Below are 16,753 nucleotides of genomic sequence, written 5' to 3'. Positions count from 1 at the left end.
GTACCCCTGCTCCTTGCTCCCATACAACTCTGGGAGGAAGTCCCAGCGAGATTTATTTCAGCACAGGCAGGAGAGTCTCTTGGTGCCTCCAGAGACTGTCACTATTTAGCAAAAGGGATGCACCAAGAATCTAGGTTTGTGGATTAAAGCGCTCTCTCGTCCTCCTGTGTAACAAATCACTTTAGAAAGAAACGGACTTCTCTGTGGTTGGGAAGGGGAGGGGAACTTTGCTTGGAAAGTATGGAAACAGTTAACAGCGAGGCGTGTAAACTCCCTCCATGCAAATCAGGTTAAATGCACCATGTCTTATTAATAAAAGACAACAAATTATCAATGAAGTCTGTCTTCTGGGAAAGCTTTGTGAAGTTTCAATAGATGTAACACCTGGAGGAGTCCTTCCACTGAGAAATTAGGAGAGCCATGGCTGATCTAGCCCAGGATCCGGTTCTCACAGTGGCCAACCAAATACCCCAAAGGGAAATCTGCAAGCAGGATCCGAGCCCAAGTGCTCTCTCCCTTCCCGCAGTTTCCAGCAGCTGGCATTCATAAGTATTTGCTGCCTCTAACCTTGGGGACAGAGCAGGACCATCCTGCCTAGTAGCTATCGATAGTCCTCCCCTCTGCTCCATGGGTTGTTCAATCCTCTTTCAAATCCATCCCACTTGGTGGCCATCACTGCCTCCTGGGACCATCATTCAGCCCGGACCCTGAGGTCCAGCTCCGAGGGCCTTCTGGCTGTTCTCTCACTGAGAGAAGTGAGATTACAGGGAACCCGGCAGAGGGCCTTCTCGGTGGTGGCGCCCTCCCTGTGGAACGCCCTCCCGTCAGATGTCAAGGAAATAAACAGCTATCTGACTTTTAGAAGACATCTGAAGGCAGCCCTGTTTAGGGAAGTTTTTTAATGTTTCATCACATTATTATTATTATTATTATTATTATTATTATTTACACAGGATCAGGCCCTCCTGGTTTTGGCAACATCTTATTCCAAACTAAACTTTGTGCCTGCATATATATTCCAGGAAGAAGACCCTTTACCAATATATATATATTCCAGGGGAACAGCCTTGACCAAAGGTGTCCTGGGCTTTGAAGACACTCGAACTCAGGACGCAAGGGAGAAACGTGCTAAGAGGAAGGAACGCTTGGCAAATCCACACCGTGATCAACTCCCTCCCGGAAACCAGTGTCCCCACTATGGAAGGAAGTGTGGATCCAGAATTGGCTTCCACAGTCACTTACGGACTCACTGTTAAGACCGTGTTTATGGGAGACAATCTTACTCAGCTACGAGTGTTTGCTAAAGAAAGAAGAGTCCAGGACGGTGTGATTTACTGCTGACCAGGTACAACTAGTTCTGGTGGCTGCCTTTGCCAGGAGTGAATTCCACCCCCAGTCAATCCAGTTTTCAGCTTCCTGATTCCAAGAAAATCAGGTGATGAATCAGAGGAAGTTTATTTTTAATCAAGTTTATTTTTAAATGCAGGAACAAGCTTATGGTTACAGTTGATTTTTCTTGGCAGTTTCTTAATCTTAGTTTCTTACTGACCTATATGTCCTAACAACTTCAAACTGATTATTCCAACTATCTGACTCCACCTAACAATTCCTCTCACTCTCTCACAATACAACTCGACCAACCCACTGCCTATTCCTCCCTCTTCCTTCTCCAATTCCCAAACCTCAACTGACTTTCAAAACCTCCCACTCTAACTTTTACTCCTCCCTTGCATTCCCACTGGCCAATCACATCACACTCCTTTAACCCTTTCCTTATGACCCACCTAGGAGGCAAACGCCACAACCATCTTGATGCTTTTGCTTTCTGCTGGATCTCAGCCAGCAGCACATGGGCTAACTCCTGACAAGAGGACGAACCCACACATTTCTCTGTATCTGCAACTACAAGGTAAAGCCTGACTTCAGGATCACGCTGGGGACCGAACGTGAGCAAACCTTATCATTACTTTAGAAGAAGATTTTTGTGTCATTATTATTTTAAGAGGGAAGAAAAGCGGATTTACCAGGAACAAGTCCAATCTGGACGAGCCAGACTGGATTGCTTAACTCAAGGGATTCTCACGTATCCAATCAATTGGCTTTCTGCAATATACAAGGGAATGTGCTCTGCTACTACATCATTAGCATGAGTGAGGAAGGATAACATTAATCAAGATATCCTTTCCTACTGCCCTCAACATTCCCACGGAATGAGCTAATCACAGGTTGAAGGTCAGCCAAGCCACTTGCTATGATAATGGCCCAGTGCCTCAACTATATCTGTGATTAATATTTGTCAGCTCAGTAATGTCTGTCAGTTCGTCTGCCTGTTTGTTAGCCGGTTGGTGTTACTTGTTCGGTATTATGACTTGAATTGCTGAACTTATTTAGAGAAACAGAGATATTTTATACTTGTATGTATCTGTACATATCCATTCTTAAGGAAATCAGCCCTGAGTGCTCACTGGAAGGACAGATCCTGAAGCTGAGGCTCCAAGACTTTGGCCACCTCATGAGAAGAGAAGACTCCCCTGATGCTGGGAAAGATGGAGGGCACAAGGAGAAGGGGACGACAGAGGACGAGATGGTGGGACAGTGTTCTCAAAGCTACCAGCATGAGTTTGACCAAACTGCAGGAGGCAGTGGAAGACAGGAGGGCCTGGCGTGCTCTGGTCCAGGGGGTCACGAAGAGTCGGACACGACTCAACGACTCAACAACAACAACAATCTGTACATATCTATCTGCAAAAGCCTACCTATCTGTTTTCCTGAGCCTTGTTTTCTTTCCCTGCTTCTGTGTGGTGACTGATAAAGGTAAAGGGACCCCTGACTGTTAAGTCCAGTCGTGGCCGACTCTGGGGTTCTGGCGCTCATCTCGCTTTATTGGCCGAGGGAGCCGGTTTACAGCTTCCGGGTCATGTGGCCAGCAGGACTAAGCTGCTTCTGGCAAACCAGAGCAGCGCACGGAAATGCTGTTTACCTTCCCGCCGGAGCGGTACCTATTTATCTACTTGCACTTTGACGTGCTTTTGAACTGCTAGGTTGGCAGGAGCAGGGACTGAGCAATGGGAGCTCACCCCGTTGAGGGATTCGAACCGCCAACCTTCTGATTGGCAAGCCTTAGGTTCTGTGGTTTAGACCACAGCGCCACCCGCGTCCCATGGTGACTGGTACTGGGAGCAACTTCCACTATGTGAGGATCTCACCTGAGATTTCCAGCACAATGGCTATGCTCTGACCACACGGTCGGGATGCTTCTGAATACCAGTTGCTGTGAGAGTATTGCTCTTGTGCCTGAATCCTGCTTGTGGGCTTCCCACTGGGGCATCTGGTTGGCCATCGTAAGAACAGGATGCCAGTGGCCTGATCCAGCAAGCTCCTCTTTCGTTCTGCCCTTGGACTAGGCTAGGACCACGTCTGCTCTGCATTTCTCTGGTCTAGATGATCCTTCGGGTCCCTTCCAACTTTGCAATTCTATAATTCTTTCTCAAACCGTCAAAATCTTCCGCATGTGTTTGTGGGCCCTGCACTGGTGTTGGTCTGTGCAGTGCAGAACTCTAATTGAACCCAGGCGATTGGTTGCTGCTTCTTGGTTGCTTAGCACCAGGCATAAGGCCCGCCTCCCTCTGCTCCAGCCTGCTCAAGCTATGGGACCAGTTGATCACCTGTTGATCATTTGCAAAAGAAAGCTGAGACTTTGCTGGAGATCAGGACAGACCCACGGCAAGACCTGGCGTAGATTCTGGAGGAAATGAAGCACCTTCTCCAATACACGGGCTGCTTCTTGGCCTTCTTCTCTGCCGGCTTCCTGATTGCTGCCACGTGGACAGACTGTTGGATGGTGAACACGGACGACTCCTTGGAGGTAAGGCAAAAAGAGAGGGAGAGGGAGACTCCAGCGGCCACAAGGCTGGCTCAGATCCACCAGGTGCATCTTTCCAGAGTGAGGAGGAGCGGCGGTGAGTGTGGGAGCAGAATGTATGGGTCTGGTTCCTGCAAGGACTTTGGACTGCGTCTTCCTTAAAATGAAAAAGAGAGAGTTGGCAGGAAGGTGGGAGAATCATAGCATTCTAGAGTTGGAAGTGGCCATGAGGGTCATCTAGTTCAACTCCCTGCAGTGCTGGAATCTTTTACCCAATGTAGGACTCGAAGCCAAGACTCTGGAGAACAAGAGTCTTGTGCTCTACCAACTGGGTGATCCCCAGAAAACATGAAAGGTCAGTATGGAATGCTTTAGCTTTTTGACCAGCAATGCTGTTTTCCTGTGATCTTCCTGCTAAGGTAGTTTCTTAACCAGGTTGTGAGAACTTTGCCATCCCTTTAAAAGTTGTTAAGCTCTGTATATACCGTATTTTTTGCTCTATAAGACTCACTTTTTCCCTCCTAAAAAGTAAGGGGAAATGTGTGTGCATCTTAGGGAGCGAATGCAGGCTGCGCAGCTATCCCAGAAGCCAGAACAGCAAGAGGGATTGCTGCTTTCACTGCGCAGCGATCCCTCTTGCTGTTCTGGCTTCTGAGATTCAGAATATTTTTTTTCTTGTTTTCCTCCTCCAAAAACTAGGTGTGTCTTATGGTCTGGTGCGTCTTATAGAGCGAAAAATACGTAAGCAGAACACCCCATCGATCAGCTCAGAGGAGAGTCTAGCTGGTGGGAGTCTTCAAGGTCATCCCGTGAGTTTAGCAACCGAGCAGAGATTTGAATCCTGGTCTCCCAGGTCCTAGTCTTGACATGCTAACCACTCCCAGTTTTAATCTGTTAAAATAGCACCCCTAATTCATCAGTGTGGTTTGTAAGAAGGGACGGGCTATAGCCCAGTGGGCAGTTAGCCTGATTCACATGCAGAAGATCCCGTTTTCAATCCCCGGCAAACAATTCCAGGCAGGGCTGAGAAAAGCAGACCAGTGCTGTGATTTGGGATAAGGCAAGTCCCTAATAAACTCCCTAATAAACGTAATAATCAACACTATCAACAACTTCCTAATAAACTTTAGCAAAAAACCCCAACAAGTTTGAGCAGATGGGAAAAGGCAAGGAAATGCACGGAGCAGTGGGAAATTCATAGAGGAAGCTGCCTTATTTTATTACATATTATGATGGTCATGCAATGCCCTTTTAAAATGTACTGGGGAGGTTATTGGGTTGCTTTCATTTTCTTTTTATGTATTTTGTATTTTTATGTTGTAATTTTATCCTGTGAACTGCCCTGGGACCTGCATGTTTTTTGTTTGTTTTTTCCACCCCTCCCTCTCTCCCTCCCTCCCCCTTCCCACCGGGACCTCCATGTTTATAGGGTGGTATACAAACAGCATCTTAAAAAGCAGAGACATCACCTTGCCAACAAAGGTCCATATAGTTAAAGCTCTGGTTTTCCCAGTAGTGATGTATGGAAGTGAGAGCTGGACCATAAAGAAGGCTGATCGCCGAAGAATTGATGCTTTTGAATTCTGGTGTTGGAGGAGACTCTTGAGAGTCCCATGGACTGCAGGAAGATCAAACGCATCCATTCTGAAGGAAATCAGCCCTGAGTGCTCACTGGAAGGACAGATCCTGAAGCTGAGGCTCCGAGACTTTGGCCACCTCATGAGAAGAGAAGACTCCCTGGAAAAGACCCTGATGTTGGGAAAGATGGAGGGCGCAAGGAGAAGGGGACGACAGAGGACGAGATGGTGGGACAGTGTTCTCGAAGCTACCAGCATGAGTTTGACCAAACTGCAGGAGGCAGTGGAAGACAGGAGTGCCTGGCTTGCTCTGGTCCAGGGGGTCATGAAGATATGGACACGACTAAACAACTAAACAAAAACATGCAAATTTAATAAACAAACAAACAAACAAACAAACAATAATAGAAATATTTTGTGTTTTTATCTGACAATTTATGTTGTGAACCACCCTGAGGTCATACAAATTTAACAACAGCAGCAAATTCCTGCACTAGAGGGTTGGGCCAGATGACCTTTGGGGGTCCCTTCCAAGTCTACACTTCTATGATTCCAGCTTATCCTACTGACTGGCAGCAGCTATCCAGGGTATCAGGAAGGGAGCCTCTCCCAGTCCCACCGGACTGAACCCGGGGCCTTCTCCATGCAAGGCAGCTGCTCTGCTACCAGGTTACTGAAAGAGTGCTGGGTCGCTTAGTGGGTGCCCTCTGGGCAATGTCACCCGTGACTGCAAAGTGAACCCAGAAATGGCAAGTTTCACAAGCTGCTTCTCTCTAGACTTAGGGGAAACTGGGAAATCCAACACAGTGAACAGCAAAGGGGTTTGGTGTTTTTTTAACCTTGCCTCCGCGGTTCAAAGGCACCTCCAGTTGGACCACGTCCCCTCCTCTCCTCCTCGGTGTTTCATTAATGCGCCCTCGGGGTTAAGCGCATTCAGGCTTTGCACGTCCCGGCGCTGCGCCTGAATACCAACGCGCTTAGCGAAGGGCCTGAGGCATTAATACCTGACAGAATGAGTTGATCTCGCCACCTAAGCGGGTCATTGCATCCCTAAATATGGGGACGGGGGGGGGGGGGTAAGGAGCCGTGTTCCCTGGAAAGGAGCCGGCGTCGGATCAGGGCGGCCAGACGCTGGCTCAGCAAGCAGCGCCGAGGAAGGGCTTTGCGCGAAGGAAGGAAGGAGATACAAAGAGGGAGGAAGAGAAGGAGAAAGGGCGGGGGGGGGGAGAGAAAGGAAAGCAGTGAAGAGAAAAGGAGAGAGAGAGAGGAAGGAAAGAAGGAAGGAGAGAGGGGGGGAAGCAGGGAAGAGAAAAGGAGAGAGAGAGGAAGGAAAGAAGGAAGGAGAGAGGGGGGGAAGCAGGGAAGAGAAAAGGAGAGAGAGGAAGGAAGGAAAGAAGGAAGGAAGGAAAGAAGGAAGGAAGGAGAGAGAGAGAGAGAGAGAGAGAGAGAGAGAGAGAGAGAGAGGAAAGCAGGGAAGAGAAAAGGAGAGAAAGAGAGGAAGGAAGGAAGGAAGGAAGGAAGGAAGGAAGGAAGGAAGAAAAGGAAGGAAGGAAGGAAGGAAGAAAAGGAAAAAGAGAGGGAGGGAGGGAGGGAGGGAGGGAGGGAAGAAAGAAAGAAAGAAAGAAAGAAAGAAAGAAAGAAAGAAAGAAAGAGGGGCTCCAGACAAGGTTATCCGCTCAGATCACTTTTCTTTCTTCCCACCCAAATTTGCATGTTTCCAAGATTTTGGGAAATCCCCCCAGTTTCAGCGCTTGGGGTGAATTTCAGCGCCTGGCTTTAGGTTGCAAAACCAAACTGGTTTTAGGTAACTCTTTTCCATGAACCCTCAGTAGCCCTGAGATTGTTTTCCTAGCTGAAATGTGTGCAGCCTCCATCCTAGGGTTGGGGGCCTTTAGAGGGGAAAGGTAACAATGTTTTGGGAGTTTTAGAAATAAAATGTGAGCGAGGGGGAGGGTATGACAGAGGTGTATAAAATTATGCAAGGCAAAAGGGGAAAGAGAGTTTGTTGTTTAGTCGGTTAGTCGTGTCCAACTCTTCGTGACCCCCTGGACCAGAGCACGACAGGCCCTCCTGTCTTCCACTGCCTCCTGCAGTTTGGTCAAACTCATGTTTGTAGCTTCGAGAACACTGTCCCACCATCTCGTCCACTGTCATCCCCTTCTACTTGTGCCCTCCATCTTTCCCAACATCAGGGTCTTTTCCAGGGAGTCTTCTCTTCTCCTGAGGTGGCCAAAGTCTTGGAGCCTCAGCTTCAGGATCTGTCCTTCCAGTGAGCACTCAGGGCTGATTTCCTGAAGAATGGAGAGGTTTGATCTTCTTGCAGTCCATGGGACTCTCAGGAGTCTCCTCCAGCACCATAATTCAAAAGCATCCATTCTTCGGCGATCAGCCTTCTTTATGGTCCAGCTCTCACTTCCATACTCGGATATAAATACAAACTGGCAGCTTCAAGGCTGTCACTTCTGCTGCTGGTGCTTCCTCTTTGGACCAGTCCGGAAGATCGGAAGCGGCTGCCTACTGAGTCAGGCCATTGGTGCATCCATCTCTGTAGCGTCTACCCAGGCTGGCAGGGGCTCTCCTGGATGTGAGGCATGGAGCTTCCTCCAGCCCGACCTGAAGACGTACCTGGGACCTTCTGCTCACCCCATTTAAAGTGTGCTGTTCTGTTTTTAATCTCCGCATTTTAACATATCTGTGGTTTTGTATTGCTTTAATTCTGTTAGAGTTTAATTGCTTTACAACTTACTATTTTTCACAGGCTTTTAGCCTTCTGCATTTTCCCTTGTGTGGTTTTTAATTTGTGTCAGCTGCCTTGAGTCCCACTGTGGGGAAATGGCAGGATATTATCCCAAACTATAGCTGTGGGATAACACAGCCCTTCACATAGAGGACTCATTCACAGAAGGAACCATCCTCTGTTGACTGGGGCACACAGAATAACAGAATGGTCAAGAGCTGGAAGGGTTCCCCAAAGGTCATGTGGCCCAACCCGGTTGCAAGGCCACTCTAACTGAAACTGTAGGCTCCTTGGGGCAGGTCCTTGTAATAATAAGGATGATGGTCACTTTCTCCCACGTAGCTGAGCGCTACCTGCCGCGGCCTTTGGTGGGAATGCGTCACAAATGCCTTTGACGGGATAACAACCTGCGATGAATATGACTCCATATTGGCCGAGCACCCAGGTACGTCTGCTGCGAGTTTTTATTATTATTATTATTATTATTATTATTATTATTATTATTACTGGATCAATTCTGAAGGAAACAGGTCTTAGAGAAAGCATTTACTGGGACAGGTCACCATAAGCTGAAAAACTTGGTTCTTGTTAGTTTTATTCTTTATTTTGTTTTATTGTTTGTTTTATTTGGTTTTCACTTTAATAATATCAAAATCACGTATAATTCATCATATAAACAGCTGTATAAACATAAAACACATTTAGTTGACTTACACGCTGTTCACGTCTCTGGAATCATTATGCTGATGTCATAATGATCTGAAACTATATTTATTTATTTATTGCATTTAAGTATCACATTTTCTCCCTCTAAGGAGCTTAAAGTGGCATACGTGGTTCTCTCCCACCCTCCTCATTTAGTCCCTACAACAACCCTGTGAGGTAGGTCAGTCTGAGAGGCAGCGACTGAGCTCAAGGTCACCCAGTGAGCTGTATGGCCAGGGAGGGATTCGAACTCTGGTCTTCCAGGTCCTACTCTGACACACTAACCACTGCACCACACCAGAGTCCCTCCCTTCTGCCTCCAGGCTCTTTCTTGTTTTGCAGTGAAACTGGTCCTGACCCGAGCGATGCTCATCACGGCTGACATCCTGGCTGGCTTCGGGTTCACCTTCCTCCTCCTGGGCCTGGACTGTGTGAAATTCCTCACGGACGAACCTGGAATCAAAACCCAAATCTGCTTCATAGCTGGACTGGCTCTGCTAACGGGAGGTAGTTGGCTGCAGAAAGCTGGGACCTGGGTTGGTTGGGGCTGGGAGATAGAAGGAGTTTAACCCCCCCCCCCTATTTTTTTAATTGATTTTAACAGATAGAGCATATAAAACATACAAAAGAAAACACACTACAATACTACACAAAAAAGAAACAAAAGGGAAAAAAACAAAAATAAAACCACATATTGTTTTTAAAGTTCATTTTAAATTTCATTGTTAACTGACTTCCTCAAATCCCCTCTAACTGAATTTCACTGTATCACCCTGTAGCAATTCTCCAAGATCATCTTTCTACTACAGTTAACTCCTTCAATCTACTACCTTCATCTCTTTCTTATTGACTTAGATCCATATTAATATATAACACTCTTATTCTAATCCTAGGCCTATTTGGTACTTTCAAGTATTTTCTACTTATCGTATATTACAATATTTACCTAGATAATCTTTAAATTTCTTCCAATCTTCTTGGTGTTCCTCTTCTTTCTGATCGCGGATTCTTGCAGTCAGGTCTGCCAGCTCCAAAAACTCCAGCATCTTCATCTGCCATTCTTCTTCCGTTGGTATTTCTTGAGATTTCCAATTTTTAGATAATAGCAGTCTTGCCACTGTAGTGGCATACAAAAATAATCTAACATCTTTTTTGGGCAATTCCAAGTAAAAAGGCTTCTGGTTTCTTAACAAATGTATTTTTCAACTTTTTTTTAACTCATTATAAATCTTTTCCCAGAAGTCCTTAACTTTAGGACACGTCCAACACATATTATAAAAGGTGCCTTCTTTTTCTTTGCACTTCCAGCATAAATTATCATTCGTATGATAAATCTTGGCTAATTTTACTGGGGTTAAGTACCACCTATACATCATTTTCATAATGTTTTCTTTTAGTAGATAGAAGGAGTTTAAAGTTAAAATATTAAAGTGATAATAATGCTAAATTATTATCAATTTACGATGGGGCGGAAGGTCCACAGGCTGTGAAGGGCTTGCTCACAAATTGATTGACAGCTGCACGAATTATTATAGCCAGGAAGTGGAAGGGGCAAGCAGAATATAAAATGGAAGAATGGTATAAAGAAGTGTGGAATATAGCTATTAGCGATAAATTAACATGCGCCATTAAGGTAAGACAGGGAATATGCAGGAGAAATGATTTTGAGGATTTACGGAGGGTGTGTGTAGAATTTGTGCTGTTAAAGGGTGAAAGGTTAAATACCATCACCAGAGGTGTTGAAATTTGGAGAGGTTGGATAGGTACAATGGAATGGTCTCGGGGAGGGGTGCACATCTTTATTCTTATTTTTTCATGATTATTACTTTTTTATAATATTTTTTATTAGAGTTTTTACATAAAAAGAAAACAACAACAAAAGAATACAAAAATATAAAGCAACAAAAAACAACAATACAAAAAAGAAAAAAGGAAGAGAAAAAACAAATAAAAACAATTCCAACTTCATGATATTCCTTGCAATCACTTATTTCCCAGACTTCCCCACGCCTCCCCTCACTGTATTCCAGATCTTATATTTGATCAGCAAATCCCTTCCCTCTATCTTAAACCAATCTTTATCTTAATCTTAATATCTTAATACTGATATCTCTTAATCTCCTTGATATCTTTATGTATTAAACCTTTTAATCTTTACAGCTTTTAAACTTCGAAGTCTCTATGCTCCTTCACCACTTTATTACTAATAACCTTTTACGTTCAATCCGATGTCATTCTAACATTCCTTTCATGATTATTACTTTGTCAAAATAAAAAAAATAAAAATAAAAAGGGATAAAGTATAGGAAAGAAAAAGAAGAAGAAATAGGTTAAAGTTGACCTAAACTTTCTAAGCAGGGCGTTCCAAAGTGAAGGTGTTGCTACACTAAACAACTGAGCTTCCACAAGTTTGGAACGGGGATTATGTGACACCTGCAACCTTGGCCATAGCCAATGGGGGACAGACCTACAAAAATTAGTGAAAAGCATTTAAAATACTCAATTAACTGAGGTTCTGCCCCCCACAAAGCCTGCCCTCCGTAATGTCCTACTTTGGGGGGTATTTTTACCTGTGATTTCCCCCATAATTTTGGCTGCCCCTCCCTAACAAATATCCTGGCTACACTCAGGCTTGCAATAGTGTCAATTCTGCTAATTGAAATGTTCAGTCTGGTCTCAGGTTCAGTGGTACCTCGGTTTAAGAACAGTCCTGCTTACGAACTATTCATTATAAGAACTCTGTAAAACCGGAAGTAATGTTCCAGTTTGCGAACTATAAAAAGTAAAGGGTAAAGGGACCCCTGACCATTAGGTCCAGTCGTGGCCGACTCTGGGGTTCTGGCGCTCATCTCGCTTTATTGGTCAAGGGAGCCGGCGTACAGCTTCCGGGTCATGTGGCCAGCATGACTAAGCCGCTTCTGGCGAACCAGAGCAGCACATGAAAACGCTGTTTACCTTCCCGCCGGAGCGGTACCTATTTATCTACTGTCACTGGTGTGCTTTTGAACTGCTAGGTGGGCAGGAACAGGGACCAAACAACAGGCCTGCCCCCTTCAGTGCTGAAAACCTCCCCCAAGAAAACCGCGGCGCCCACACCGGGAATTGCACCTCCCCGTTCTGGAGTGTGGGCTGTTTGCAGGCTGCAGCTCAACTGCCTTTCCAAATTCAGAGCATGCGGTGGTGAATGAAACCCCCCAGGGGTACGAATTAAGCAGAGGATTTTACCTTTCATAGAGCTGCAGGGATTAAACCAAGCCCTCCTGGGTCGGAGGTTGCGGGTGCAGCCGTGCCAAAGAATTCAAATTCCACACGAGGCGAAGCTGGAATCTGTGACCTGGATAAATTATGCAAACGAACCACCTTTGCAGAAACTTTCCTGTCTTTTTTTTTGGGGGGGGAGGGAATCAGCATCCTGCCCATCATACTGTTCTATAGAATTTCATCTGGCATTTCCTAGATGCTTTTCCTAATCTCTTCAAAGCCACATAATCTAGAAACTTGTCCTTTCCTCCTCCCTCTCTCTCTCTCTCTCTCTCTCTCTCTCTCTCTCTCTCGGTGCTGGATGACTTCTGCACTCACTGCCATGTATTATGGGGTTCTGTTGCTCCTGTCATTTAGTTTAATGCATTTTAAGATACCGTGTAACTAGAGTGGCTGGGGCAACCCAGATGTGTGCAGTACAAAAATAAATATTAAATTATTATTATGATTACAGGGGTGAGGGGAATGTCCTGCACATGCAAATAAAACCTTGCTTTGCAAATATCTACACTGCAGGGTGGCTGGGTATTGTGGTTGAGAAATTCAAGGTTACATTAGCCCTGCGAATTCTGTAGCAGCTGAAGTTTCTGACCTGTCTTCAGAGGCAGCCCCATGTATAACGCATTGCAGTAATCTAACCTAGAGGCTACCAGAGCATAGACCACAGTAGTTGGACTGTCTCTGTCCAGATAGGGGTGCAGCTGGGCAGTGGCGTAGTGTGGGTTGTCAGCACCCGGGGCAACACAAGTAATTTGCTCCCCCTAACCCATGGATTTGCGCCCCCTAACCCCCAGATGTTGCGCCCGGTGCGGCTGGCCCCCCCTGTACCCCCCACACTACGCCACTGCAGCTGGGCACTCCTGGCCACTGAGGCCACATGAGACTCAAGCGACAGCAAAGGATCCAGAAATATCCCCATACTGCATGCCCACTCCTTCAGTGTGACCCCATCAAGAGCAGGCAATCTCCCAGCCATCAGGCCTAGGGAACCACAAAGTAAGAGAAATGCAAGTTGATTGGGGTAAATAATTCCTTTCTTACCCAGAGAGGCAGAGATTGGAGGTTTTGGGGGGCTGGTTGTTGCTAATGGTATAAACCTAAGTCCTGGGGGCCGAATGCAGCCCAATTGCCTTCTAAATCCGGCCTGCGGACGGTCTGGGAATCAGCATGTTTTTACATGAGTAGAATGTGTGCTTTTGTTTAAAATGCACCTCTGGGTTATTTGTGGGGCATAGGAATTCATTCATTTATTTATTTTTCAAAATATAGTCGGTCCCCCCACAAGGTCTGAGGGACGGTGGACCGGCCCATGGCTGAAAAAGGTTGCTGACCCCTGGTATAAACACTCAAATAGGTACCGTATTTTTTGCTCTATAACACTTACTTTTTCCCTCCTAAAAAGTAAGGGGAAAAGTGTGTGCGTCTTATGGAGTGAATGCAGGCTGCGCAGCTATCCCAGAAGCCAGAACAGCAAGAGGGATTGCTGCTTTCACTGTGCAGCGATCCCTTTTGCTGCTCTGACTTCTGAGATTCAGAATGGTTTTTTTCTTGTTTTCCTCCTCCAAAAACTAGGTGCATCTTGTGGTCTGGTGCGTCTTATAGAGCGAAAAATACGGTACATTCATGTCAAAGACACAATTTCCTTCTGCTCAAAACATGGGGAAGGGTGTCTATTTGACCTGTAGACAAGGCATTTCTGAAGTTAATAATAATAAACAAGCACAACAGATGCTCTTCAGTCGTCTCCTCCTCCTCCTCCTTCTTCTTCCTGCTTGCTTTTTCACAAATCTGCAGGCAGGCACCTCTCATTTTCAGTGTCAAAGACCCCAGAGGAGGTCAACTGTGGATCAGCGGAGGATAATATCCCAAACTGGGCAGGTAACATTTGGTCCTTGCTCTGTTTCTTGCAGGTGTCCCCGGGCTCATTGGATCCGTCTGGTACGCCATCGGAGTCTACGTGGAGCGCTCGACTCTGGTTTTGCATAACGTCTTTGTGGGCATCCAGTACAAATTTGGGTGGTCCTGTTGGCTGGGGCTGAGCGGGTCTCTGGGCTGCTTCTTATCTGGCTCCTTGCTAACCTGCTGCATGTATCTCTTCAGAGGTAAGAGCTGGGGGTGGAGGAGTCTGCCATGCAAAATGTTCTAGGCCATCCCAAATCACACCTCTGTGCCATCAAGTCGCTGTTCTCCGAAATGGGCCCATAAAATGCTCCCCTTGTCCAAAATCCTGGAGAGCTCCTGAGCTAGATGTTCTGACTCAAGATAAGGCTGCTTCTTCTGTTCCTGAGTTTAGTGAATAAATAATCTACAGTATCTCTCCCCACCACCTGGCCCAGCTTCCAGTTTCCCTCTGAGAGGCCTGGATATTCCACATTCCAGCAAGCAGCTAGAATCAAAAGGATGAAGACTGATGCAGCGATGCATTGCTGGGAGTTGTCCAGATGGCCTTTGGGGGTCCTGTCCAACCCTAGAATTCTATGACCTCGGAAGATGGTGGCTTCTCCTTCATTGGAGGTTTTTAAGCAGAGGTTGGATAACCATCCAGCAGTAGAATCATCAAATTGCAGAGCTGGAAGGGACTCTAAGGATCTTCTATTTCAAGCCTCACAAGGCAGGAATCCCAGCTAAAGCATCCCTGACAGGTGGCCATTCAACCTCTGCTTACAAACCTCCAAGGAAGGAGAGCCCATTCCACTGTCAAATGGCTCTTAGCATCAGAAAATTATTTTGATGTTTAGTTGGGCTCTCGGTTCTTGTAACTTGAATCCATTGGTTTGGGTCCTACCCACTTGTCACTTTTTCCCAGGGTGATGAGGAACCATTAGTGAGCACTTGTTGTTGTTGTTTGTGTGTGTGTATTTCCATTTTACAATTTACAAAACTCATTCTACATCCTTAAGATATCAAGGACCTTCCCTTCTTCTCTTTCCATGGTTCATTTTACATACCTTAAATCCTTGCATGTTTTACAAGAATCAGTATTCCATTATCGCATCCATCAGAACTAATTTACACTGTTGAATTTATCTTAATGCTGTCAGCGTTTTCAGCTGCACACAATTATTTCCCATGTAGTCAAGAAATGTTTGCTAATCTTCTTAAAAATTTGTGAGCACTCTTTGGGTTTGGGTTACAGGTAGATAGCCGTGTTGGTCTGCCGTAGTCGAAACAAAAAAAAAAAAAAACAATAATAAAACTCCTTCCAGTAGCCTAAGGTGCTACTGGAAGGAATTTTTTTATTTTTTTTATTTTATTTTATATTTTATTTTATTTCGTCTTTGGGTTTGGTCAGTCAAGCAGCTATCAGTAACTTTGCCCATCTGCATTTTACCAGCTTCTCTGCAAGAATGTCATGGGACACATTGTCAAAAACCTTCCTGAAATGAAGATAAACAGTCGGGGATCCTTCCGCTGTGATTCCTGTATTGCAGGGGGCTGGATTGGATGGCCTTTGAGGTTCCCTTCCATCTGTGCAATTCTACGGCAATTCCCACCCACCCCTTCTAACCAGCAGTGTTTTTGTGTGTTTCTCTCCCTTTCCGGGGCTCTGGGCTACAGATGTTGGTGCAAGCAGTTCGTTGCGGAAGACTTATTCCCCTCCTGGGATGAGCAGCCTGTGCCGTCCCGCCTCCCAGACAACGACTGCCAAAATGTACGCCATGGACACCAGAGTGTGAGGAAGAGGAGAGCCTGAGAGGACTTGGCTCACCTCCTTTGTGACTTATGGGGCTGCCCCAGATGCCAAAAAGGGTCTCCAGAGGCTGTGATTCAGCCCCAAGGACTTTGGCTGTTTCCACCTACCACGTTCAGGACAATCTACCATCCCTAACAAATGTCTGTTAGTTTGTTTTGAGAATCGTGCCCATGGTGAATGCAGCGGGTCCTGGGAAACACCCATCATTTAACCCGAGTGGTCAAATGGCAGGGGGTAGGACTAGATGACCCGCTGGCCCCCTTCCAATGATTCCATAGCCCAAGAAATGTGGCTGTTTGATGCAGCCTCACCAGCTGACTTCAGGGCTCCCCTTCCGCAGCACACCCTCTCCTGCTTGTGGGGGTCTGAAAGTGCATGGCACTCATTGGCCAAAGGCCATCCCCAGGGCCAGATTAAGATGGAGAGCGGCCCTCGGCTACTCCACTCATGAGGCCCCTCCCAATCCCCCACCCTCACGACTAGAAGAAAATGGAAGAGTCTCATGAACAAAACTGAGTGAAGCCAAGGATAGTGATGGGCATTTAAAATTCTGCAATTCACAATATCTCCTCTAAAGGGCCACATCAGAAAACGTCATCAAAATTTGTTGAAGTTTGTCGCTTTCAATATACAGAAAGCTCAGTGCGGACAACCTCTCTTGAGACATCGTGGCCCTTAATTCGTTTTTAATTCTTTTGAGTCTTGGAAAACTTCTCTCTCCTGAGCAGTTAGTGACCATCAGGCTAAGAAATAGCCGCAAGATTGCTTCCACATTAGGAAAGGCCATCTGAATTTTTCCTTGATCAAGGTCTGTATGAGACAGAGAAAAGTTCTTCAGCCAATTAGCCTATACATAAATCGGGCACTGGGTATCCCACAGGTGCAGGGAAGTTTTCTCTTCTGGAAAACAGGACAAC

General features: G+C 46.0%; 2 protein-coding genes and 1 long non-coding RNA gene across 3 annotated transcripts in view; 2 read left to right on the top strand and 1 right to left on the bottom strand.

Moving 5' to 3' along the window:
• Positions 1-16,753, top strand: part of LOC310678495 — a 179,885-nt gene that overhangs the window by 131,610 nt on the left and 31,522 nt on the right. The window lies entirely within an intron of this gene.
• P3H2 (prolyl 3-hydroxylase 2) overlaps positions 1-16,753 on the bottom strand; it is a 235,765-nt gene that overhangs the window by 210,516 nt on the left and 8,496 nt on the right. The gene's annotated exons all lie outside the window — the stretch shown is intronic.
• Positions 3,663-16,581, top strand: CLDN16 (claudin 16). The gene is made up of 5 exons (XM_083442443.1): positions 3,663-3,865; positions 8,519-8,621; positions 9,224-9,388; positions 14,053-14,244; positions 15,701-16,581. Exons 1-5 carry the CDS (start codon positions 3,752-3,754, stop codon positions 15,817-15,819), a joined length of 693 nt encoding a protein of 230 aa, XP_083298569.1. The 5' UTR covers positions 3,663-3,751; the 3' UTR covers positions 15,820-16,581.

The sequence above is a fragment of the Podarcis tiliguerta genome, assembly GCF_965153285.1.
Source record: "Podarcis tiliguerta genome assembly, chromosome: 5".
Classification (NCBI taxonomy): Eukaryota; Metazoa; Chordata; class Lepidosauria; order Squamata; family Lacertidae; genus Podarcis; species Podarcis tiliguerta.
This window is presented reverse-complemented; position numbering and strand designations above follow the sequence as displayed.